Genomic DNA, 26750 nt, shown 5'->3' with positions numbered 1-26750 from the left:
ATTATAGGTCATATCAGAACAAGAAAACTTCTGCTTACCAAAATAAAAACCTAATACAATGCCCTCATATTGTGTAACTACATCACACAATTCTTCACCCTGTAGTACTAATGATGTAACATTCTTTTTAGATTTACCTTTCAATAAGTCATTTTTGTTGTTTCTGTTTTGATGATGACTTGGTAAGAATCTTTGGTGGCAGTAAAAAAAAGCTATACCATCATTTATTAAGGTAAAGGTCTTATTATTTTTCACAGTATTTACAAGTTAATTTTCCATGTGTGTTTTAACTTAAAATCATCCAATACGTCAAAAATCATTTATAATCCACATTATGTTGTCTTTATCTAAAAATTATGTTTTCTTAAGACATATTAAAGCCCTAACTTACCATATCTTATTCAACTCATCAATCAACGATTGAAAATAAACATTTATATTTCTACCTAGACTATAAGGACTCGCTATGACCATAGATAAGAAAATTAATTCTAGCTTTATGCACATTTATAAGTGCAAGTTGTAAATTGTTAATATAACCAACCAACAGGAACAGGGTGCCGTAAAGAACCTAAATAGATTGAATTCATCTCGACACAAGCCAAAATATATTTTATGGTTCCATTGAAAACTAAAAATGCTTCATATTAAATTGTTTTCAAGTTTTACTATCGAAAGATTGAACCACAACTCCGTCAAGAATGGATTATGCCCCAAATTATCCATGTGATTTGCACCAATGAAGTGGTTCCAACTTCCAACTTCCAACTCACCCTACCTCTCAACCTCGAGTCCAGCCAATACCTCGTTATTATGATGTAATTTAGAGGATTGCATCGTCAGAGCATCATAGGCATGTGGCCCAGATTACAGCGTGATGCAGTCTTATTATTTTAACACAAGATTGGTTATTTTAACTTTACGGATTCCAAGTTACGTGATTGACATCATGGCAATCAACTGTGCTAAATATTATTAGAACGGTATGGTAAACGTAGGAATCCACAAACGATGCAAAAAAGATTGGAATATTGGATTCTGATTTATGCAATCAGATAAAAAGAGAACCGGATTTTGCACCTTGTTTCTTGCCGCGTAAGCAAGGGGCATTCTTTCCTTGCCAGCTTGCTTGGACTGGCCTATTGATAATTAGAATTCTTTCTTCTTCATCCCCATGATAAAATTTGAAGAGGGGGGCTGTGTTGACTTTTATCTTTAAATTTCACTCCATGGTCAATGCAAAGCATGCAAGAACCGACCTCCTCAGGATGAAATGAGGAGCCGCTGAACCCAAACAACCTTCACAGTTCAGCACTCTGGAATACAGAGGAGAATTGTAGGTACACTAAAAACATAATATCCAACATGATTAAACCAGCATGCCATGACATCTGGTCACTATTATAGATTGTAAAGGACCTCGTAATTCAAATGATTTTTTTTTCCTGTTTTAATTAGTAAGGTAGCATTATAGACATCATAAATTTCCCAGCAGCTCCGGCATGTATTACAGAACACAAGCTACAGCCTTAGGCAGAATTTTTCCTGTAACATTAAACACGAACCACACTACTATGACTATCAAGGGGCAGATACTTTACATTAAAAATTGGATATCATAAAATGTAAGAATTGTTGATGAAATTACAAATGGGGTCAGAAACCTAGAAAAACATCACATTCACCTTCTAATCCCGACACATTTATATCTGCAGATCATCCAGCGAAAGTTCATTTGCTGTCAGCAGTTTGAGCTTCTGCAATTTAAAATCAATTGCATTATATTTTGGTCAGATGTTCAGCTCACATAACAATATATAAGGATCATTGGAGGCTCCAGGGAAAACTAGTTACCGTCATAAATTGTGGAGGATCATCAAGGCTTGAAGAACCCAAAATTACTTCCCTCTGTAACTTGCTCGTGAGCTTGTGGCAAACTCTTAGCTGGAGATTAGTTAGAGTTAAAACACTAAACAAGCCAAAAGGACAACCATAATCATTGATTTGGGATTCAACATCTTCTTACCTCAGATCTCGTAGCTCCACCTACAATGAAAACAAAAATACGCTGGCCCATCTTTTTAAAATCACTAGATGCGTGTCTTAGAATTGAATCACTGCAGGGTAGCACAAAGCAATGACATTACAAATAAAGCCACAGGATAATTAAGTTACTCTTAGCCTATCAAGTTCCTTGACACTCCAAAGACAGGCATAAAGCACTATGGTGGCACAACGAGCTCATATAAGCAATTAACTAAATCAATCAGGAGATCATAACCAAGCAGGGAATTCAATGACTGATAGATCACAGGAGCATAACAAAGGATCCAATAGATGTGTTCGGTTTAAATAAGAAATTATCAAGAGTTGAAATCCATGCTTTATTTTCCCACTATTCATGGAATATTCAATAGACTACGCATGGAAGAATAAGAAATATTACCTTGAATAACCATCATCGGAGTTCCGTGGTCGAGCCCATGTTGGTGTCCGTTTTGATCTCATTGAATGGGGTGCGGGAACATGATGCATTGGTGTAGACTGGGATGTCCCATGGAAAGATGGGCTTGGGTCATTCATACATGGATATTCATCCTTGGACAGTTCTCCTTTGTTAAGTTTATCAATAAGTTCCTGAAAAAAGATTTGCATTAGGTGAGTACCATCTTTTCATATAATCTTACCCACAGTCAAGACATCAAGGCTGTCAAAAATAACACAATTACTCAGCGACATATGATGTTTAGTTTGGTTTAACTTCTTGTTGGAAGATAGAGATTAAAAGGAACATGACTTCGTGCCTGCTAATTCTTAAACTTTTTTAATTTTTTCTCTTTTTTTTTTTTTGAGAATGCTACTTCATAATTCTTTAAAATGGTATTAAAGGGGGAAAAAAGGTTGGAATAGTTAAAGAAAACTTCATTATTTCGGTTGATGTAAGAAACATAAAAAGAAATATTATCTAAGAATACTTATCATTAGTATATTAAGTATATTATGATTTATTATAAATTATTTTTTTATTTCTAATTTTTGAAATATGAGAAAATCTCGATTTTTTCAATAGCAATATTCAATCAATTGTATCACAAATGTATAGGAAAAAAAACAACTAAATTTGTAGAATTTATTAATATGGAATACAAAATATATCAAAAGAAAATATCAAAATAATAGATACATTATCTAGATAGAAGAAATTATCTTAATTTTATAAGTATATGAGATAAGAAACTTTAAAATATTTTCTACTTGAAAGAATGCTTGAACTTATCCTTGTGTTTGCATGATTTAAGGGAGTGTTTTTGTTTTTGCGGTTTAACTTGATTTTCAAAGTATTTTTCAAACTGTTTTTCGCCTGAAAAGATATCAAATTAATATTTTTTCTCAAGATATCGTGATCTTTTCTTAAAAAAAAATTGTATGTTTACTATCATTGCTAATTCTTTTATCATCTAATTAAAATAAAATCAGATTATTAGACTCAATCGGGGGCTATAACCCAGGTCCTTATTCTTTTATTTTTTAAAACGTGATTGCAGCACCTAGACATCATTTTTTACAAAGAAAAAAAATGTCAACCCGCAGTATAAAAAAATGTCAACCCGCAATCATGTCTAGTAAAGACAAAACAATGTTATTATGCAATATCAAAATTTTGATTGTTTAAATCCTTAAAACTCTTAAGAATTTAATAAAAGATCAATTTTTTTACTAGGAATATTTGTTATGGTAGGATATTAAATCGTAAACATATAAAAGGAATGGATGATAGTTTAGTTGTACTATTAGTTTTCACATTTCTAACATCTAGGAAACTAAATTTCCTTCCTTTATATTAGGATATTGCTTTCTATCATACCAAGAGAAAGTAAGTAGTTTGAAAATGTAAGATTTTAAGGAATACAATATTTTTTAGCGTGAACAAATGCATGCAAATTATAAAATTTTAGATCTCATAAATCTCTTGAATTGATTAAGATTAAGTTCTTGATGGCATCAATATTTTATTGAAATTTGTTGATTTTGTCGAAGTCTTCCCCAAACTAGACTAAAAAAGTGAATTTTGGTCAGCGGTTCTTGTAAATTACAAAATTTGATTTTTAAAAAAATTTATATTTTGAGATTTTATTAAATCCATGATTAAATATATTTTATTAGTGCAATGAAATATTGAATTACCTTCCTCTTTTCAAAGAACAATGATGTTGAGTTACATGATTTATGAAATAATACATGCTATTACTTTACATTAATAACAAAATAAAATTTATAAATATCTATTGAATACATAATTTAAATCACTATATTGAATTTAATGAATTTTTAATTGACGGGAAAGGATTTCATATTATCACTTGGGAACAAAAAGATATCTCCATCACAAAAAAAATGAAGTTAAATTATATTTTTTTTATACTTAAACAAAAGATATTATTGAATTTAAAGTCAATATATTTAGGTTATTGAATTATTTTCATCCATAACATTGGTTTTGATTGACACCTTGGTGCTTTTCCTTTCCATGCATTCAAGTTTTTTAAATTCTTTAAAAAGGCTCGAGGCTAACATTTTAAAATAATAAATACTTTAAAGAGATAAAATCAACTTATCATGTGTGGGTCATGTGCAACGCACATGCAGAAAAACTAGTAAAGCATAAAAAGTGTAACTGTACATGAAAAATCAAATAAGAACAACTCGGATGTACCTCTATCATGGGGTAAAAGCGGGACAACTGCCATGTTGTTTCTTCCTCACCGGTGCGGTCTTTCCTGGCAGCACGCTTCTTCTGGCAATTGATTGGGAAGAAGAAAAGAAAGAGTAAGCTTCAAAATTGACAATTAGATACAGCATTTCAACAAACATTTGTGTTCACCTTATGAATATCAAACTTCAGGGAAAAAGCACCAGTTGATCTTTTTTTGGTATCTGATGCCCCCGCAAGCAATCTCATATTATTCACAGCATTCATGTCATCCTGCGGTAATCTTGCCAGCTAAAATAAATTCATAAAATTAGTTCTGATGTGCAAGGAAAATGTTCTCAATAACATCGAATCAGGAATTCAAAAGATCACAAAAGCTCTGCTGGCTGACCTCAAAACAGTAAGAAAATGAAAACCAGCACAAAAACAAAGATAAGTACCTTCATTATATTAAGACCCCTTTCACCCTCAAGCTTCTCAGGAAAAACAGCGGCAAGAATCATCAACAACCGCAACTTATTTTCACGAGTTGTATCCTGCAAAAGAGTGAGACTCCTACTTTATAAATATTATTGGCAAGATGAAATGCACCCATTACAATTTACGACAAGTTTTACCTCTTTCGTAGTCAGAAATTTAATAACATCTTTCATTCCTGCATCTCCAAAAACCAGGTCCTGCTCTAGTTGACCAAGCTCTCGAAGCCCCAACTCCCTGATAATTCTATTAATTTTTCCAGCAATCTGCATCCATAAAACACAATTTGTATAAAGCCATGGACCACTTGCAAATTTCATAAACCAGTGGGTCTTCTTTCTCTTTCTGATTACACACTATTCCAAACGTATTCAAAAGGGGAGAAAAACTTAGTACAATTTAAGCTAATTGCAATATGTGCTTCCATCTTGGAAAAAAATTGAACTTCATTTGTGCTCCCATGAATAATGGGTTCTAAGCAGAGGACATAATTAACTTCTTATCTGGAACCATGCAACAACAATAACTCCTATGGTAGTCTATCCATTGTACAATTTCAAAGTTACTAAAAACCATGCAAATAAAATACAGAACCAAATATCTAATGGCATTTCCATCAAGGAAAAAGTTCCACTCATTGGTATGGAAGGAAAGTTCATATAATGTGTTCTGAAAATATTTGAAACTCAAAAGCGACATGCGGAAAGGGAAGGAAGAGGAAGAATTGAAGAACCTACTTTTAGATGATATTTCCAGTGAAGCTTCATAATTATGAGACTTGTTGGGTTGAGTAAATTTATCAATTAACAAGTCACCTCAAATCAATTGAGCAAAGTCTTGATAAAATCTACGACGCAGCACTCAAAAGAACATGAGTAGGATGCCTAAACATAAAGCTCTAAAAAGGGCAACATTGAAAAGTAGTAAACCAGAAAAAGTTCCATTTGCCGCACTCTCTAAAAAAAAAAACATTGTGCTGTTCTAAACGGGGCTTCAGCAGCCTAACTAAAGTATGAGTAGAGATGGACAAGAAACAGAAAGCAACAATCAAGAAAGCACTCAAATAGTATCCTGCCTCTTTAATTTGAGTTAGTAATGGAATGGTTAGGGAATTCAATTAGAGCAGAATGCAATTTGGTCAATAACCTCAATCTTGTTTATTACTGATCAGATTTACACATAAAATCTGCATCAGCCCTCCATCAAACACCTAACATTTGAGCTAATAAGCAAAGAGCATCAACAACCTCTTAACCATTTGGGGGGGGGGGGGGGTTTACATTAAAGCCAAAGAACTTTAGGATTCAGAGATAACATCAAGCATGAGCATTAAATGGCAATATCATAGTGTCATCAGGCCAAGCATTGTTCATTTGCAAGACACCAACATTCAATCTTTAGGGATGAGACCTAGGCATAACCTAGTGGTAACTGCACTCCATCTCCACAGAAAAGGTCTGGAGTTCAAATACACATCCATTAAAATAGCTATTCATTCATCACAAAAGTTTTTCGGAAAGGATATCTAGAATGGAGAAATTAGTTTCAAATAACCACAAAGTATAATAGCTACACTATATGTCAAATTGCCTTGAAAAAAGCATAAGCTGGCAAAGTAGTCTAGAGCCCATGAGTCATTTTGCTAAACAAGTAGGAAGAATGAAGTTAAACTTCTGAACCAGGTTTGGAAATAAGAGCATCATATTATAATTGTATTCCTTATGTTACAAATGTGCCAACTAAAAGAGAAAAAAGAGCAGTTTGCTGTCAGAAGAAATAAACTAACCTCTACATGGAGAGAGAGCTTGTCAATCTGTTCACTGTATTGAGGCAATGCTTGAACCATCTGTTGCAAGTCCCGTGTAGAAAGTTCACCACCATCTCTACACAACAGTTAAACTTCAAGGTTGGAGATATACCATCACAGCAACTAATAATCTGGTATGGAAACAACCATATATCCATTCCTAAGCTCCAAGGGTACTTATATAAACAAGGAAGAACATTTCTCTTTAAGATAACAAATATCAGTTATTCTACTAACTCCACTGATATTTTTAACTTCTTACAGCATCTGCCATCCATCCACCCATTCCCCATACTTCACAGCCACCTCCCTCCTTGAAAAACAATCCCTCTCAATTACAAAACTTCACGTGTGTGTGTGTCATCCAGGAGGTCCCCACTTCCAACATCAAGTAGCACCTGAAATCATCGTCCATGCCATCATTAAAATACTTCTACTCATCATCCCAACCAGTTCCTACGAAAATCCAAAATTTCTCAACCCTCCCTTGACGTGGGCACTTCCAGAGGAGACAAATGAGTAGGTATGGATGACAGATTACTGTTTGCAATGTCAACTTCTCCCTGTTTTCCAATAAATAATCTTCTTTTCTTTTCATAAAAAATGCCTCTAGACCATTTGGTAATGGAATTTCAGGTTGCATAATATTATGAACCAGGTGGTTCCAAGCAAGACATGAAAAAATGAAGTTGAGATCACAAGAAGTGTAAATTAAATGAGCACACAGGACAAGAGCTCTGAAAAACTAAAAGAAGAAAAAAGAAAAAGAAGATTCGTAAAACCTTCCATAAAAAATAAATTGAAAAATAAACAACTTAATGAAACAATTCTAATATCAATGTAACACAGATCAGTAATTAGAGCAACATCTTATAACTAGCATGAGTCACTTCATGCATTTGAAAACTTGTGTCCTGATAGGTCTCCTTTTCTTACTCATCCCTTTATTGTTAGGCAGAGGGACTGGGTTTTCTATTAAATTAACTCATTTGTGAATTTTGAACCATTAATCAATGCTCCTATGAGGTTAAAGTTAATGAAACTAACAAAATATAACACGAATGACATCATGATAATGGTCAGCAATTTACATAATAAAGAATTTTCATCAACCTTGAACCATGTTGGATTTTGGCAGCTTTATTTTTTGATACAAAGTTGGTCATCTTCTCGTGCAACCGCTCACTAGCCTAATAAGGAAACCAAGGATTAGAGCATTCACCAGGTGGATGTTTAAAATCTAACAAATGCATAGGAACTATACATACAAATGCTATGTGTGCATGCCGAAGCTCAAGCCAAACAGGATCATGTTCCTCCAAAAGAACTTCCTTTTTTTCAGGTGGACCACCTGCTTTGCCAGGAACCTGAATAGGGAAACTCCTTGATGAATAGTATCCCAAAGAGATCCAACAGCAAATCAGAAAATCCAAGATTATAGATAGAACTCTCAACTATTGACTTACCTCATGCACATATTTATTTCCCTCCATATTCAACAGATCATGGCACATGGCATCATATGTCCACTCATGTATGACAGGAGCAATCTAAAAATTGTGAAATTAGCACATGAGCAACAAAACCAAGCCATGCAAAAAGCAAGTAATGAGTTTATAAGCAATGTGCATTTAAAGACCTGATCTATAGATCTATCCAGGATGAGCAGTTCACAGGTTTCTGTCTGGGGAAAGTTTTCAATCTTTTGCTTATATTGTGTTAGAGAATCCCAAATTCTAGCAGCAAGCTTTGTAGGAATTAGATCACGGGAAGTTGTCATTGTTGTTACATCAAGGGACCTGGCAGCACGAAATCTCACAAAAGGAAATTCCTGAAAAATAGACATAAGCATGCCTAAGAATATTATCAAGAGATTGTGAATCAACATATGGAAGCCATTATATATACCCGTAGTGAAGCAAAAACTGTAGCGATGCGAGAAGCCATCACATTCAAACACGCATCACCTTTGTGACTATCCTCATCATCCCCAAAAAGTTCTTCTAAAGCCCTTTCATTGTCAGTAATAAAACCCTGTGTGGAACAACGTATCACCACTAATGGGAAAAGAATAACATAATGAAGATAGGCGCAAGAAAAGGAAATTATGGATTTACATAAGAAAAATTCACATACAAAAGAAACAAGCTTCTTGAACTGTGATCAGAAATTTGTGAAAAGGATCAAACAATAAGTTTATATAAAAAAAAATTGTTTTAAAAAAAATGAAAATAAAATACTAGCTGCTTTCAATTGCTCAAACTATCCCTTAGGGGAGTTATTTAAAAAACAAAAGAAAAACAAAGATTATTTTCCATAAAAAGGTTGTGCAGTTTCAAGTTATCTGTGACACATTGGCATCATCATTGACTGGATCTTCAGAAACCTGGCATTGGAGCTTGGTCATTTAAGTTACCCTAAAAATAATCACTGGTCACTGTGGCATAAACACCAGGTGCATGAACAATTCCATCTTTATTTCTCTCTCTTTTCCTTTTCTTTTTCACAAGCTCTTTATTTTTTATAAGCTGACTGAAGCTTCCAATCCCATCTCTCTCGTGGAGTTATAGGCTCAAGACACCAGAGGCTTTCTTGAGAAGAAGAAGAAGAAGCATAAATACCAAAAAAGCTACTTAGTGTCAGAAAATGGAATTGTTACAGATTGCCATGTCATGTGCCTTTTGACATACCGTGTTGCACTGGAGAAAATAATGATGACTACTTTCAAATAAAAGATAGTATCTAGCTCTAAAAATCAATCTTAGTGACGCTAATTTCTGGATGGAAACAAAAGAAACATGGGAGCTGCTAAATATCATTGATGAAATCAGGCATCTCTAAAACATTGCTGGAAACTCAACCTGACAAAAGTGCTTTTCCTCGGCAAAATAGCTATTGTTATAATTTAAAGAATAAGAAAATAGAAAAGATAATCAATATTTTGCATATGATATTGAACCGGAAAAATGAAGTAGCATCACCAAACCTGGCTATCTATAGCAAAATACTCCAAATTCATCTGCATAGCTCACACATCAAAATAACAAATATGTCAATATCAATTTGTAAGCTTTAAAACAATGATGGATCAAGAGAACATATATCTAGCTGATAAATCAAATTGCTTCAGCACAATTATTGATCCAAAGGACCAAAATTTTTAATGAGAAAGAGACCTATACCTCTCTCAATGCACCTATGCGAGTTAATACACTTGAATCTTTCTTGATATGAGAAACCAGTTCTCTTGATATAGGGGAACTGAAGAAAACAAATGCCCTTCATATACAGACAAGAAAAAAAAATAAGTTGACAATAATTAGTAAATTTGGACTTTCGAAAGTTAAAATTGACTCCCAGAGAACAACGAATAAAATTATTCACATACTTTTTGTACAAAGGCGATTTCCCAGCCATGTCTGACAAGAACATGATAACACTGCAAAATAAAACTAATAGTAAGAACACAACCCCTTATGATAACAAAAAAAAAAAATATATATATATATAGGAAGAAAGAAAGAAAGAAAGAACACCACCAGCATTATTTAAATAAAATAAGAGACAGAATTAGCAACATGATGACAGAAAAAACAAGAGTCAGGGAGACAAGTCCCCATACATTGCCTTCAATGCAGATAAGAACTTCAATTCTTTCTTTAAAGATGTGATAAAATTGCACAGACTACTAGGTATCACAAAAAGTAATGGGTGGAAGAATTACTAAATAAAAACAAAAACAAAAAATTCAACGTGGAGCACAGGCATCATGAGGTTAAGTCCCTTAGTCAACCTATCAACTAGAATAAGTAAACTAGTTAACAATAAGAGACAATACCCAAAAGGGTTGAGGATCATGTTTACTAAACTGAGTGCATTTCAAAAAGTCGTTCACCTGCCTTAAGAACTAAAATTCAGATTTATAATCTCTCTCGTGCTCTATATACAATCTATTCAAGATAAATTAAATATGCCTTAATGTTCTTCAGGCAAGTCCCAATTGCTGCGAAGCAATTAAATTGGAAGAGCTCCAAAAAACCAATATTCCTTTTTTTCTTTTTTAAGGGCAGGATAATGAACATGGAAAGTCAACCAAAGGAAAATATATTACTTCTCTTTTGTTGGTTGGATGAAGTATATAGCATCCATGGAGGGCAACGGCTGCCTTCTTCTGTATATGTCTTCTACCACTGCAATGAGAAAAATGATAATCAAGCAACTAGGTGAATGGTGAATGCAGCAATTAAAATTCAAATGCTCATTCTATCGTTGTTTAAACCATATAATCCCATTTGCAATGCAATTTGAGGAATTTTACACATAAGCTAAGAGAATATCATATTGTAGAGCAACATGTTTCAGTAATTTACAACAATCAGAATTCTGGTATGGTTGTATGGAGAATGAAATGCTTCAATGGATAGCCATGTGTGAAATTAAATCATTTATTTTAATGACATGATATTCAATGAAATTACTCCATCTCAGCAAATACTAGAATAATATTCTTTGATGCTAGCAACCACCTGCTCTCTAAAGTGATCTAAATGCATACAATACATGCCAAGCAATATTTTGCACATAAAAACTACAAAAAAGCAAACATTTCTCCAACTGTCTCTCAAATGGATTTTAATAATTGTAATGAAATGTTCTGAACTATCCCAAATTTTAAGAGTTTCCCTTTTATTCCTTACATGAAACTCCTTCCTGTGTGATATCAGCCATCTTGCATGAGTATGACATGATCTTCACAGTAAGTCTGTCCATGATGAGAACCTGCAGGTAAGAGATTCAAGAACCAACATTAACGAGAAATGCACATTCTAAAAGATGGAAAACGATGGTAGGATAACTCTAATCACGTAAAAATGTAACAAAACACTTGTCTAAACCGAGCAATCATTGGGTAAGGTAACCATGCAAGATTCTAATAGAGTCCCAAATTTTCACTGACAGTTAATTTTGTCTGGATACACTCAAGCTACAGTTGACACGAGATGGACATGTACCATTTGTATCAAAACATAAGTGTCGTGTTTCTAAGATTGATAGGAAAATCAATTTGAGATGCTGTGAAATGTTGGGATTTTTATTTGAAACTCCATCAAATACAAGAACATTTACTCTATCTAAGTGGTATTGAGAAAACAGTATAGATTACAGGCATTGCAAAATTATGACGAATTTGATAGGACCAGGTGAGGTACCTTCCAAGTTGATTTTGAGTTCCCTGTTTTGGCTGATCGAAGCATTTCATGCAATAAACCTGAAAAGAAATATCAACTTAGAATGACAGACGACATTCCCTTCCTAGTTTTCTCACAAATTCAACAAAAGAAATTAACAGCATCAACCAATTCAAGGTGGTCCATTAAGCTTTCGTCTGTTTAGCAAGCAACTTGTTCCAATGGGCAGAAATTTTCTCATATCAAAGCCATTCTTCTTAGAGAAATAAGATATTCAACTCCAATAATCTCAACTTCAAAATTTATAGAATCCAAACAAAGATACAGATATCGCATTAGCGACTAACCTTCGCCAGATTAAAATCGAAATCTCCAGCACAAATTATTTCATTCGTATCGATATAAGGTAGCAATTCAACAAATTCCTAGCGACTGAGATGCCAAACCCTAACTAAATTTGGCCAGTATCTCTATTTATTAGGTGCTGATCATTTATCAGAAATAACAAAATTACCGGTCATTTTACATTACATTACAAAATACTCAACTAAGTTTGAAGCTTAAAATAAATAAATAAACTAAATTATAACTCCATTGAACTAAACAAAAAAAAAAGAGCACAAGATCATATTAAATTGCTTGCTTTAGAATCAATCAAACTGAACCTAAAATTGAAAGCATGGATAGAGAAGGAGATATTGAAGTTACGTTCACGGCTAATTTGTCTAAAATTCCTGTAGTCGCCACCGTAAGCAGACGACGAATCAGAATCCGAGAACGACATGTCGACGATTAATCAAAACTCCAAAGCCTCCGATTCTCTCTCTTTCCTAGTCTTTGCTTGATCGGCGGATCCAAAAACGATAGTTGCAGAGATCGTTTTCTAGTGATCGAAGTAGGGAGGGAGAGAGAAACGGTAGAGGGAGGGAGATCAAAAGGAGGCAAAATGGGGGCTAGAGAGAGAGAGAGAGAGAGAGGATGAAAAATTGACTAATTTAGAAGTTTTTTTTATTAATTGAAAAAAAAATGAGTTTTTGAAATTTATAAAGGTTGGATTGTGGTGGCTAGCGTGTTGACCATTGCCGGTTCAATTTCGCGTTGCCTCGTGGAATAGAGGAGTTGAAAGATATATACCGGCGTCAGCAATGGAATTTTAGCCGTTGCTTATCGGATTAGTTAAAAATATCAATTATTTAAACTTAAGGTAGAACTTAGAAGTATTTCTCCCTCTAAAAAACTACAATTAAGAATCGTTCTCTATTAGAGAAGAAAACGAAAATTCCGTCAATTTACTAGAGAAAATTACATCAATTTCACACCTACATTAATCGTTTTCTCTCGTAAAAAGCACCTTAATCGTTTTTAATGCAAACACGACATTAATTCGATGGGTTGTCTAGTTTATTTTCTTTCTTTCTTTTTCTAAGCTGATAGGAATTGTTTCGTAGTTATAAGTTGAAATGTAATAAAATATGACTTATATGTTCTCTAAAATATTTTTTTAAATGAGATGTACCCTTTGTTTTGGGTGCAAAAGTGTTTTGAAAAAAATAATTTTTTTTTGATACAAATTAATTTTTTTATATTTCTAGATTATATTTATGTGATGATATCAAAAATAAATTTTAAAAAATAAAAAAATATTTTTTTAAAGCATTTCAAAGCAAAAAAAACACTTTAAAAAGAAATTGCTACCAAAATATTAAACGAGCCTTTAAGAATAGATGTGTGTTTGGTATTGTAATACAAAATGTTTTTCTAAAGTATTTTTCACTTAAAAATACATCAAAATTATTTTTTTATTTTTAACATCACCATATCAAAATTATTGAAAACACTAAAAACTATTAATCTTATTTTTTAAAATAAAATGTATTTTTGAAACACATTCAAAACACAAAAAGTTATTGCACTACCAAACACTCACTAGATCTATAGTTAGCATAAAGTCGAGTTCAAAAAATTACCTGAGATGATGATTGAGTAAAGAGTCAAATCACAAAGGAGTTTGACTTGGATTGGATAAAGGACAAGACAAGAACTCCAAGTTTAGATAACACTAGTTCATTAACTTGTGCTTTGTCGCAGGATAGATTAATTTTTTTAAATGTAAAAAAGAACACTAAGAGCATAGGAATATTTTGGCAATGCTATTAAACCCAAGCAAGCAGATAAATCTTGAAATCACTTTACCTTACTCTCTGCCTAGCCTGAGTTTCTAATTAAATGATATAAGAGCTAGCCCAATTGGTTTAAAGGAAACTCAGATGACCACAAAAGCATGGATTCACTCATAAAGAAAAACCAAAAAAAAAATATTGAGATGATGACATATTGGATGACCTCAGTCACACACAACTCATGAAGTTGTGTTTAATAACTTTTTTAAAAAATAATTTTTATTTAATTATATGAAAAAAATTATATGCTTATAATTTCGAGCATCAATCCTAAAATTAACATTTGTTTGAGACCGTGGTAACCCACAAACAAAGCAAAAAAAAAACATTCACGAGGTCTATTTTCCAACCAATTCAATATTGATGGATGAAATCAAGAAAAAAGAATAAAATAGTTTTTTTAAATTATTATCAACATTAAATAAAAGACCAAACTGCTCTTAAGATGACGATTAAGCCCTTGAAATCAAACTTTAAAAGTGAATTTTTTTATAAAAAAAAACTTAGACTCAAGTTAAGTTTTATTTTGCATTTATGGGCATTATAGTAACTTAACTTTGCAAAAAAAATAAAGAAGACAACAGTAACCTCAATCAATTAAGAGGTGGCTAGTCCACAATAATTGAATGTGGGTAAGTATGAAAGTCATTGTAGACATCAAATATGGAATGAGAAAAAAATAAAGGGTGAAATTGAAAAAAAAAGACAAATTCAAAACGAACTTAAATAAAAATATCAAAATAATGATAACAAGATCTAATAGACAAGAAAAAATTAAAGGAGAATGAATTTGTAAACAAAACAAAATTTTATAAATTAATCAAATAAAAAAAAGAAAAAAAATAAGGGACAGTATCAAAAGAAAAATAACTTGAAGGGTTTATATGAAAATGTGGAGGGCAAGCATGGATTTACAGGAGGAAAGAGAAAAGAAAAAAAAGGATGTCGATGACACGATGAAGGTCCAACGACTACACGTGCTGCACAGAAAGAAAGAGGAGGCTGAGACAAATCGAAAGGTTTGGTGAAATCACATTTTTTACAACCAGAGTCATTCATAGGTGTTGCTCAAAAGTGGCAGAGCGGCTGATACATGCAATACACATGTCACCAGCTTTTTGTTTTTTTCAAAAATACTATGTTAACCTCGGGAACCCAGTATCATTACAAAAAAATCATTTTAAAATTATAAGCGAGCCCCTCAAGTCAAACTTTTGAAAAATTGAATCAAGAGGTAATAGAGTAATTATACTATAGAAAAAAATATGGAATGTTAAAAAAAAACTCTAGACCATGATTAAATGATTATTTTATTTAGGGGTAACAAAATCATTTTACTATGCAAAAAAAAAGAAGAAAAAACCAGGACATCCTTTGACAATTAGAAATGACATATGAAAAAGACCATTTTATCTCTAAAAATACAACTTATTAAGAGTTTTTACTAGGCAAATTTGTCATTTCCTATTACAATCAACGATAAACAGAGGCGCGCACACACAGATATATATATATATATATATATATATATATATAGTGTTTTCCTGCATGTTAACTTTCTCTTTAATAGTCATCAATTCAGGTAAATTGAATATCTGATTTAGATTAAGTCCCCGTTTGTTTGTTGGAAAGTAGTTTCTTTTTAGAAAATGGTTTTTTTTAAAATATAGATTTTTGAAAAGTGAATTATTTTCTGATGTTGGGTAGTATCATGAAAAATAAGTTGGAAAATATTTTTCAGCGTTTGGCTGTGTCATGATCAAGAGGTAATAGAGTAATTATAATATAGAAAAAAATATGGAATGTAAAAAAAAAAACCCTAGACCATGATTAAATGATTATTTTATTTAGGGGTAACAAATCATTTTACTATGCAAAAAAAAAAAAAAACCAGGACATCCTTTGACAATTAGAAATGGCATATGAAAAAGACCATTTTATCTTAAAAAATACAACTTATTAAGAGTTTTTACTAGGTAAATTTGTCATTTCCTATTACAATCAACGATAAACAGAGGCGCGCGCACACAGATATATATATATATATATATATATATATATAGTGTTTTCCTGCATGTTAACTTTCTCTTTAATAGTCATCAATCCAGGTAAATTGAATATCTGATTTAGACTAAGACCCCGTTTGTTTGTTAGAAAGTAGTTTCCTTTTAGAAAATGGTTTTTTTTTTAAATATAGATTTTTGAAAAGTGAATTATTTTCGGATGTTGGGTAGTATCATGAAAAATAAGTTGGAAAATATTTTTCAGCGTTTGGCTGTGTCATGGAAAATGAGGTAGAAAATAAATTGTTAATTTTTTTTTTCAAGTTTATTAAAATAATGAGAAACAAATCTTACAAATTAAAAGGTTGAATGAGAATAAAATTAAAAAAATATATAATTTAATAAATTATCTAAAATAAAATAATTAACTATCAAAATAATAGAGATCAAATCTAACATATAAAAAAGTTGAAAGACGATGAAATTAAAAAAAAATACAATTTCATAAATTATTTCAAATAAAATAAATAACAATGAAAAGAATGAGGACCAAATCTGATAGATAAAAAATTTCAATTAAGAAAATGATAAGAAAAAAGAAAATAACAATAATAAAAACGAGAACCAAAAGTTGATATAAAAATCAAATTAAATCAAATTTTAAGGGATGAAATTGAAAAAAAAAATCAAAACAAAATATATAGCAATCAAAAGTTTGAGGATCAAATTTAATATAATCAGTAAATAACATAATATTTCTAATTTTTTTACAATTTATGGAAAGTGTTTTCCCTCTAAAATAAAAGGAAAACAATTTTCTGAAAACCAAATAAATTTTTTTTGACCGGGAAGTATTTTTTATTGATCAATTTTTCTAATAACAAATAAATACAGAAAAGTTTGGAACCGTGAAACAAAAAGGGCCTAAATATTGAACAAATAAAGAATTGTATGATAAAACAAATTTTAAATTAAAAAAATGAAAAATAGAAAATTAAAAAAATTAAAATGATACGAAACAATCCTTAAATTTTTACTAAATGATACGAAACAATCCTTAAATTTTTACTAACATTATATATAAAAAATGATTTTTGTTGACATTAATTTAAAAACGAAAGCAATGATCATTGTACAAGTTTCCATATTAGTATAAGTTGCCATCTGGCTTCCAGTTATTCATTCATTAATCATAGTGTTTATCTACATCAATGTAAGGTGGCGGGAGTTCCTTGTTTGGGAATACTTCGTTGTTAAGTATTTGACTATTTTACATGGAATAAAAATCCAAGAAAGTTCCATCCTTGTGTGATCTTGTAGGAGTCTAAGAAGCTTCCTTCTCCACTATTTCAGTATTTTTTTTTCCTTTAAATATTTTTTTTTTCCAATCCAATAATATTACTGTTTCGCTTAAGGGAACAAAAAAAGAACACGCGGGCATGGAAGGTACATGTGCTGACTGTGATAACGGTAATTTTATGACATCTCAAAAAAATATATTATAATTTAATATATCCTTCTCATTCAAATTAACCTGGTTTTAGGAGGATAATGTGGCAATACATTCAGATTTTGCTTGGTTTCTAGATAAGCTCACTAGTTTATATCGTGCTTTGTTTTTGGAGTATAATAGATATTATTTTTTAAGATATTTTTATTTAAAAATATATTAAAATATTTTTTTTATATAATTTTTATATTGTTGATACAACACATTAAAATAATAATAAAATATTAAAAAAATATTGATTTAAAGTTTTTTAAGAAAAAACAAAAATTTAGAAAAGTATGGTACGACCGCTTTTTCAAACGGTGCCTCCCCTTGCTAACTTTGGTATTATGGTAATTTTTATGATTATAATTTTTTTTTAAATGTTTTAACTACAAAATTAAGTATTGAAATACAATTACATGAGGGATCTAATGCAAAAAGCATTAGATTTTTGCTTAACTAAACATTTTTTTTTCTTGGTGGTTAAGCAAAAAATAAAAATTACCATGATACCAAACATCATCTAAGAGAAAGGAACCGCTAGGTGCAAAAACTATTAAAATTATTTGGTATTGTGGTAATTTTTGCTTTTGTCTAGCCACGTAGAAAAAAATTGTTTTGTTAGCCTGCTATTTACACTGGACCTTGCTTGTAATTATATTTTAAACATTAGTTTTGTAAAAGTTAAAGTAACATGTTTTTCATTAATGAAGATTTGCTTTTCACTTATTTTGCATACAAAAAACTACAGTAATTGTTTTAACCAAACACATTCTTTTGAAGAATTATTTTTTTAAAACCACAACTAGAAATGATTTTTTAAAAAACCTGTTTTTTTAAACCGTAATAACAAAAGCTATCACCAAACATAAACTTAATCATCAATATTAGAAAAACAAATCCAACTCTCTCAAACTCTCACATCTAATCTTCTTACTCAATAATAATGGAAAAAAACCATAAAAAATATAGATAATTCAAAATATTTGAGAAATAACAATGGAAGTGTTTATAGAGGCAACACTATTCATTCGCTATATTGGTTAATTAACATCATATCCATGAAAAAACTACCAAAGAAATTTTATGGATAGTTGAAAAGGTAATTCGAGAATTGAACATGAGACTAAAAGCCAACTAGATATGACAATGAAGATCTATCCAATGATAGTTTGTATGTAACTCACCGATAAAGGCATGCATGAAGGAAAAATTTTACACACAGAGGTAGGAGAGAGATAGGTGTTAGGAACATGTGCAAAGGGAAAGATATATACAATATCCAATTTGTAATTTTGTATATCCTTCATCGTCTAGGTGATGAAGTCGTGAAAATTTAAAAATTGGATTAGGCTTTACACAGTTACAATTTGAATTGGTAAAATGAGTAAACTTGATCATTGGTCCAGTGAGTTAACGAAGTGACTTTCATACTTCCTAGCAAAACAAGTCTCTTGTCATAATAAAAAAACCCTCCAGTATAATGAAAGTTAAGAAGAGTATATTAAGCACGAAAATAATAAGTGGAGCAATAGAAAAATATGTGTAGAGATTAGCAAAGCAAGAGTATAGGAAACTGCTTTATATGGTTTGTTGTGTTGTTTTGTATGGCGTTATTTTTATTGTATTCACCTCAAAAGACTTATCCGGTGACTCGAGGTATCTGTAAACTTTGGTCTCAATAGCTTATCTTGTGAAGAGTTATGTAATGATGAAGAATACTTACAAGTGTATTGCAGTGAATAAAGAAAATAAGTTATTAGTCATTGTGCTATTCGTAAAGAGGTTGGTGTTTATCATTGGTTGCGGTTCCTTGTCGTGTCATTGGTGGTTTGGTAGGTTTTCTTTGAGATGACATGTGGGGAGGATATTTGTTGGGTTTCTTAATATCATACACGCAACGGAAACAATAAAACAAAATTATTCAAGAGTCTCAAGAATCTCGTTAGACAAATCTAGAGTTGTTTAGGGATTTATTACCTGAATATCTAATATTCTTCGGCTTTGAATAATTATTTGAAGGCTGGGTTTGCAAACCACAAACCGTCCAATTGTCCAACCTCTAATTATAATACATATGAACTACAAGTGAAAAATCTTCTAAATCCCTATTTATGATAGAGGGGTTATTATGTCTACCTCTAAATCTTCATTATTTGAAGGCTAGCTCTCTATTATGTGACTTATGTAGTTTTTATGTCTAGTAGACAATCATTATAAAATAGAAGGCATATCTTACTATTTATAGGAAAATATGAAAAACCTTATAAATTGACAAAATATCAATTTACCCATGAATAATATCCATATATTAATTCAGATTAATTTTATAAATTAACTCAATCAAGTCTTTACTTGATTTTTCTATGTTTAGAAATATAATATTTGTATTAACTATATTTTAATAGTTAATTCTGAAATATATTTTAATCAAGTCATATTTAATTAAATCATCCTGGTTTTATTTTTTACTAGTGGTTCTTAATACAGGTGACCCATTAGATTCCTAATATGTTGATCTACATATAAATTATAATTATAATTATAATAAAATAGAATTAAATAATTTAATTTATTATTAATTTAACAATTGATTAATTTATATTTAAAGATCAAGTGCATTGTCTAGTAACGTATCATGATTCCTAAATATTAAAAAAGTCATTAATGGTTTGACTTAACATTTTAGTGATCGGTTTCTCGATGTAATTAATATTCTTTCATCAATAATGTTTTGATTTAACATTAAAGCATCGAGTATGTCTTTCATGTTAAATCATGTTTATTCTTTACATAATAGTCATCGACTCATCGATCATTTGAATATGATTTGAAACCTCTTTTCAGATCTCATTCCATCTTTGACAAGAATCTCTCAGTTAATACTATTTGAGAACGAATAAAATATTTTTCATAATTCACCAGGGTGATGAATCATCTATTGATCACTCAAATATCTTCATATAATTCATGCAGTGCCCAATGTCTGTCATTTCGTTACCTCGATTAAGATAATATGTAAGAAGGTCAAAGCATTGCATTCTTTATATAAGATATCTTAGTGATCTCGAGTCTAAGGATTACTTACACAACCGTCACATAAAACTTTCCATAGACATGGATGATCTCTCCATATAAAAATTTCATACGAGTCAATTTATTGTGCATGTCTTATGACAAACACCGACATATTAGTTATATGTATCTCTTATACCCCGACTTAGAAAAACAGCTGCTTCATTTCATAAAGAAAAGAATATAAAACATATCAGTTTCTACAACTCTAATAAATATATTGTATTTAAGAAAGCATCGACTACGAACATTTTAGAAACAATGATTTAATGCAATAGAAATTTTAAATTATAACAACTTTATAACTTTTTTTACAAAATATTTTTGTCCCATTAAATTTATATTTACTCTGGATTTATAAATCAAATATTAGATTTCTTAATATAATATTATATAAATATTAAAAATAAATTAAATTTTTATTAATAATAAAAATTTATTTATAATAATATCACGTATAACCCATTAATTAATCATGTGTTATATTAAACTAACAATATTATCATTAATAGAGAAACTAAATGTTGCACTGACTGTGAGCAAGTCAAGGAGAGTGCATCGTCTCACTGACTATCTTTGAACTCATCACCCTGCACCGCGGTGTGTGTCATGGCTGGATTTCCCACTGGTCGTATGGCCCAAGCCCAAACTATTGAAATTTTAAAAACCAAGACATACTAGTTCTTTTGGACTAGTGAAAGCCATTTGGGCTAGGCCCAGTTAGCTTTTTTTTCATCACCACATATTTTATACACGCGCGCATAAATTTTATATTTATGATTTTGTTATTTATTCTGTGAAATGCACATATATTTTAAGATCATAACAAATATGACAGAAAATTGTAAATTTGTGCAAAATTAATTACCAGTAGTATAGGAGAATTAAAATATCCCGTGTTAACTAAAACATATATATGCATTTCACAGGAGATATGCATATATAAACTCAATGGTCATCTAAAAAAACTATTAAAAAACCAGTAGATATATAAAAATCGTCCACCTTTGGTATTGAGTAACGTGGAAGTGTGTTTAATAACTTCGTTTATGGTATTTTTTAATTAAATAAATATTAAAATCATATTTTCTTATAATTTTTTTTAAATCAAGACAACCTCGAAGATTTGGTATTGAAACGACTTTCTCGAATGAGGTTTAAATCAAAGATTTGGTGTTTGAACTAAAATAAATAATCTAACAATTCTCTTTTAAAAAAATATAAAGATAAAGTTGAAAAAAAAAAAAAAGCTCTGATTAAGATGATTATTAATATAGCTAGGAAGATATGTGAATTAATTATTAAGCTTTTCTAATCAGTTATAAATTATGTGATTTTGATCATGATTTTAATTAGTTATAAATTCGGTGTTTTGAAGACTCAAAAAGTCTTGGTCTCTCTCGAAAATATAAATTATATTCTTATTATGATGATTCTATCAATCACCATCGTTCCCTAGTTATTCATAAAATAAATAAAATATCAATGTCAATATAAATACTGCCTACCCCGTACCCATTCTCATCGAGTTTTATGCACACACATGTCAACCAACATGATTAAATTTCAATCCTTTTTTAATACATCAACAAAATTTAAGAATATAAAGTTTTGTTATATTCGACTACACGAAATTAAAATCGCTTGAAATTGAGTCAAATAAAACTCTAATTACTTAATTTCAATCACGTCAATTCGTGTAAAATACAAATAAATATGCGAAAAACCATTAAAAAAATAGATCAACACACGAAATCATAGAAAATTTCACCAATAACCTAAATTGAAAGAGAAATGACAAGATAAAAGAGTATCTCATACATAGGACCAAATTAAAATAAAACAGGGACAATAAAGAGTGCGTATGCGCGACATGTGGATGGTCACAATGAGAATTTATTTCATGTTTGACATTGCGGTCCAATAGTGTTTTTTTTTAGCTTCAAATTATATATATATATATATATATATATATATATATATATATATATTATTTTTATACATTTCCAAACGAAAAATACTTTGAAAAACAACATCTACCATACACTCAAACAAGCACTTAGAAGGCACATATGGAAATCTAGGCCATTGACTAGAGGCCATGTATGTGGCAGTTAAATCGTCTGACCAAGAGGAATTTGATGGTCTGGCGTGTGTCAGTGATTGGTAGTTGAAAGGTAGTTGCCAAGCTTCAACAAACTTCTCTCTATTATATGTGGGTGTGTATTTACCCCCTACCTTGATTGGTTCAGGGTTTCTTATAGTTATTAAATTCAACCTGGAGATTGACTTGACCAGCACGGGTTGATCCAGGTCAACTTAGAAAAATAGAAAAAAAATTATATTTAAGATTTTAATATATCACATAGAAAAGTTTTGAAACAAGGTATGTAGATATATGCTATAAAAAAGAATGTAAAATGTAGTATGGTATAGTTATTTCACATTAAAAAGTTGAGAAATAATTTACGTTGATATAAATTATATAAAAAAATATGAAGTGTAGTATATTTATAAAATACCTAAAACTTAAGAAACAATCTTTATAAATATATGTTATTTATAACTATTTCACATTAAAAAATTTAAAAAACAATACACGTGACTGTAGTTATATATAGCTATTTCACATTAAAAAATTAAAAAACAATGCGTGTAAATATTGACTTAAATAAAATAAAATATAATATAATTGTAACGGGTCATTTGAGTTTTGAGTTTACCTTAAAGGTCACTCAAATTTTACTGAGCCAATTACAAATACAATAATTTGAAACTAAAACCTTGAATGAACCATGAGGCAGAGTTTCATAACTATTGTTTCCTTGTTGTTTAAGTTTTTTTTTGGAGTACCCAAACCAGGTGTGCCGAGGCCTGGTGCGTTGCCTGTTGTGCACGTGCTTGGGTTATCCAGCCTCAACCTGTGGTTTTTTCTTTCTTTTCAATTATATATATATTTTTCTTTACAGAATTTTTCTGGAGGGAAAGAAGTGGGGGCGATGACAACTTATATTTTTATATTCAAGTTTTCAGCCTTCATCCGACTCTATGTTTTTACTTCTTATTTTTTCATTTCAATGTTTATATCTCTATTTTTTTCAATAAACTAATGTCTAAATTATTAATAGAATGTCCATTAAATATAAAAATTAAATTCTTATTGTGAAATCCGTTATTCATAAAGTGGAAAGAATTGAAATTTGATTATATAAAATTAATCTTCACTCTTTTTTAATTTAATAAATTTAATAATGTTAAAAATAAAATGTTAGCACAATCTCCTTTCTCAAAAGAAACATTTTCAAGAAAAAGTCTACTAATTTATGAATCAAAATTTAATTAAGGTTAAAGGCTTTTGATTTTTTATTTATTTTAAATTATTATCATTATAGATTATTTTCATGTAATTATATTAAAAATATAATAAATAAAAATAAATAAATACTATTTTAATATATTTTTAAATAAAAAATACTTTAAAACATTATATATTATAATAGTCAACATCACCAACCCGTACACCAGTGATCAGAAATGAGGGATGATAGCAATATATCAGTGCCAATTGCCGAAGAATGTACTGAACAGCTGACATGGTAATCTCTTTTGCCCCCAACATTTCAAAATTGGCTGTTAGGTAAGATATTTTGGTGATCATGTAGGGAGCGGAAGAAATTTGAAGGATTTGCATTTATGGTTGCTCTACCCTTTAGTTATTGTTATTGTGTTTTTAAAATGTTTTTTAAATTTTTTTATTTTAGAAAATATTAAATTGATTTTTTAAAATGTTTTTTATTTAATTTAATATGATAGTGTGTGTATATATATTTAATTTCGTAATTTGATCCCATTCCCCATTTCAAAGGCCCAGGAACATACTTGACATCTCATCTTTCTTTGATATATTAATATATATCAAAATCATTAAAAAATATTAATTTAAAATAAGAAAACATAATCAAATATTGACATTTCCATATTGCAATTAACAGCAAAAGTATTAGTACAGACTAATCAAAATATTCAAGATTTGGATCGAACAAACCCTAAGGAGAAGGGGTGAAACCCTAATCATTATTAACACTATGATTACAGTACCTGCAAAGGACCTTGCATTTGACAACGTTATCATAAACATAGAACCCAGGTGCTACCATGATCCGAACCATGGTTGGGACCAACTTCCTTGCCCTGTCTCCATCCATATCCTCCATGTAAATTGAGTCGAAGTTCACCCCTTTATCCACCCTGAAGATTGGAAAGCCAGGGTGCACGGAATTGGCCAGAAGGTGCACCAACCATATGTTTTTAGAAGCACCAAAGAATGCCTGCAACAATGGCTCAGGCCAGGCTCTATTCCACCCCAACATAGCCACAATCTCACTCATTTTCCTATCACAAAACTTGCTAAACTCTTCACTGAAATGCCTTGTCCCTTGATTCAATACCTCCTCCCATGTCAAATCTCTAAGCACGTTAAATGACGCGTAGTTTGCTTCACATCTATCAATTGGGTTCAATATTTGATTCACAGATGTCTTTTGGAACCCAGCAGATTCAAAATCTTCAAAGAAAGCTTTGTTCAACAAGGCCTCGAGGTAAAAGAGCACACCTTTCGGATTCTTGGAGAATGAAATCTTTATATCATAAGGTTGCAGCAACACAGATATTCTCTCGTAAACTTTTACTCCCATGTGCCTTAGTTGCATAGTAAGTGACCTGCTTAATAGCCTAACAGAGGACCTAGCTTCTGATACTGAAATCAAAAATTGCTCTATCACTTTTTCACTAACCCCCATAAGACCATTTTGTTGATATTGGTGAGTATTGTAACCTTTTCCAATCTGATAAAGGGGGTTGCTGCTGCTGCATTCATCAAGTCCAGACTTCAAATTATGGCAATAAATTTCAAGCTTGTTAAGCTTCTTTTCAAGTTCAGCCATTGAGTACTTGAGCCTTGAAGTTTCAAGAAGTGCTTCATCTCTCTTTCTTGTTGCTTGGATCAACTTGTGAGAAAGCTCAGCTATTGCAATCTTCCATTGCTCTTCTCTTGCTATTGACACATCACCAGTGGATTTTGGACTCTTTCTAGTCAATGAAGAAAATATGGACTTGAAAATCCAATTAGGACTTGCAATAGATGAATGCTTGTTTAAGCCATTAGTGTCCAAGGGAACCACCGAGATCTTCTCTCTTGCATGTGGACGGCATTTGTTACAAGAAATTGAACCACCACCACCACCACCGCCACCACCGCCACCATCTCTATCATTGCTATCACCATGTCGTTTCTTGGCGCTCGGCTTGCCATTTTTTTCACGGAGAGGTGTTGGATGGTGCTTTGGTGTTGCTCTCTTGTCTATAAAATTAACTGGTGTTGCTTTGCTAGTAGTAGTTTGGCTTCCCTCTTCACTGAATTCATCATATTGTTCTTCTCTTTCACATTCTTGAATCTGCCACACCAATTAGAAGAGAAACAAACAACGTCAACAAAGTTAAGAAAATTGGTAATTAAGAAAGAAATTATCGCAAACTTTCAAGTGCTAAACATGTGGTCTGACTAAAGTAGATAATTCTTGAATTCTCCATTTATTTTCAGGGAAAAAAATAGTGGCTGTAAGTTAACTTACAGGAGTAATATGAGGAGATTGAAGAGGGAGTACTACTGTTGGTGGTGGTGGAGGAGAGGAAGGAGATTTAGAGGGAGGAGGAGGAGGAGATGAAATTGCCATGATTATTTGTTGCCTATCTCATATTTGGCAGTTTTGTATATAACTAGTGCTCCATGTAAATCTGACCATCTAGTGATATATACG

At 31.1% G+C, this 26750-nt stretch overlaps 2 protein-coding genes across 2 annotated transcripts; both read right to left on the bottom strand.

The window, feature by feature from the left end:
- Positions 1–1423: 1423 nt before the first annotated feature.
- On the bottom strand, positions 1424–13275 carry LOC7465807 (SNARE-interacting protein KEULE). Its single transcript, XM_024597536.2, has 22 exons — positions 12893–13275; positions 12206–12264; positions 11693–11774; positions 11107–11185; positions 10384–10434; positions 10178–10274; positions 9982–10014; positions 8904–9029; positions 8635–8826; positions 8462–8545; positions 8264–8362; positions 8109–8185; positions 6975–7071; positions 5329–5454; positions 5152–5247; positions 4883–5002; positions 4715–4795; positions 2447–2637; positions 2027–2117; positions 1855–1944; positions 1686–1757; positions 1424–1545 (listed from the first exon to the last, which is right to left on the bottom strand). The coding sequence occupies exons 1-21, from the start codon at positions 12966–12968 to the stop codon at positions 1704–1706; spliced, it is 2001 nt and encodes a 666-aa protein (XP_024453304.2). The 5' UTR covers positions 12969–13275; the 3' UTR covers positions 1424–1545; positions 1686–1703.
- Positions 13276–24872: 11597 nt separating this feature from the next.
- LOC7479229 (IRK-interacting protein) lies at positions 24873–26750 on the bottom strand. Its single transcript, XM_002303498.4, has 2 exons — positions 26565–26750; positions 24873–26387 (listed from the first exon to the last, which is right to left on the bottom strand). The coding sequence occupies exons 1-2, from the start codon at positions 26664–26666 to the stop codon at positions 25002–25004; spliced, it is 1488 nt and encodes a 495-aa protein (XP_002303534.1). The 5' UTR covers positions 26667–26750; the 3' UTR covers positions 24873–25001.

This window comes from Populus trichocarpa, chromosome 3, assembly GCF_000002775.5.
Source record: "Populus trichocarpa isolate Nisqually-1 chromosome 3, P.trichocarpa_v4.1, whole genome shotgun sequence".
Lineage (NCBI taxonomy): Eukaryota > Viridiplantae > Streptophyta > Magnoliopsida > Malpighiales > Salicaceae > Populus > Populus trichocarpa.
The sequence above is the reverse complement of the archived record's forward strand: the minus strand, read 5'-3'. Positions and strand labels throughout refer to the sequence as shown.

Coding starts and splice junctions, on each gene's coding strand:
- LOC7465807 (XM_024597536.2), bottom strand. CDS start 12,968: ATGTCGTTCTCGGATTCTGATTCGTCGTCTGCTTACGGTGGCGACTAC. Junction 8,827..8,903: donor CAGTTTTTGCTTCACTACGG/GTATATATAATG, acceptor TCTATTTTTCAG/GAATTTCCTTTTGTGAGATT. Junction 5,248..5,328: donor AATTTCTGACTACGAAAGAG/GTAAAACTTGTC, acceptor ACTCTTTTGCAG/GATACAACTCGTGAAAATAA.
- LOC7479229 (XM_002303498.4), bottom strand. CDS start 26,666: ATGGCAATTTCATCTCCTCCTCCTCCTCCCTCTAAATCTCCTTCCTCT. Junction 26,388..26,564: donor AATCTCCTCATATTACTCCT/GTAAGTTAACTT, acceptor TTGGTGTGGCAG/ATTCAAGAATGTGAAAGAGA.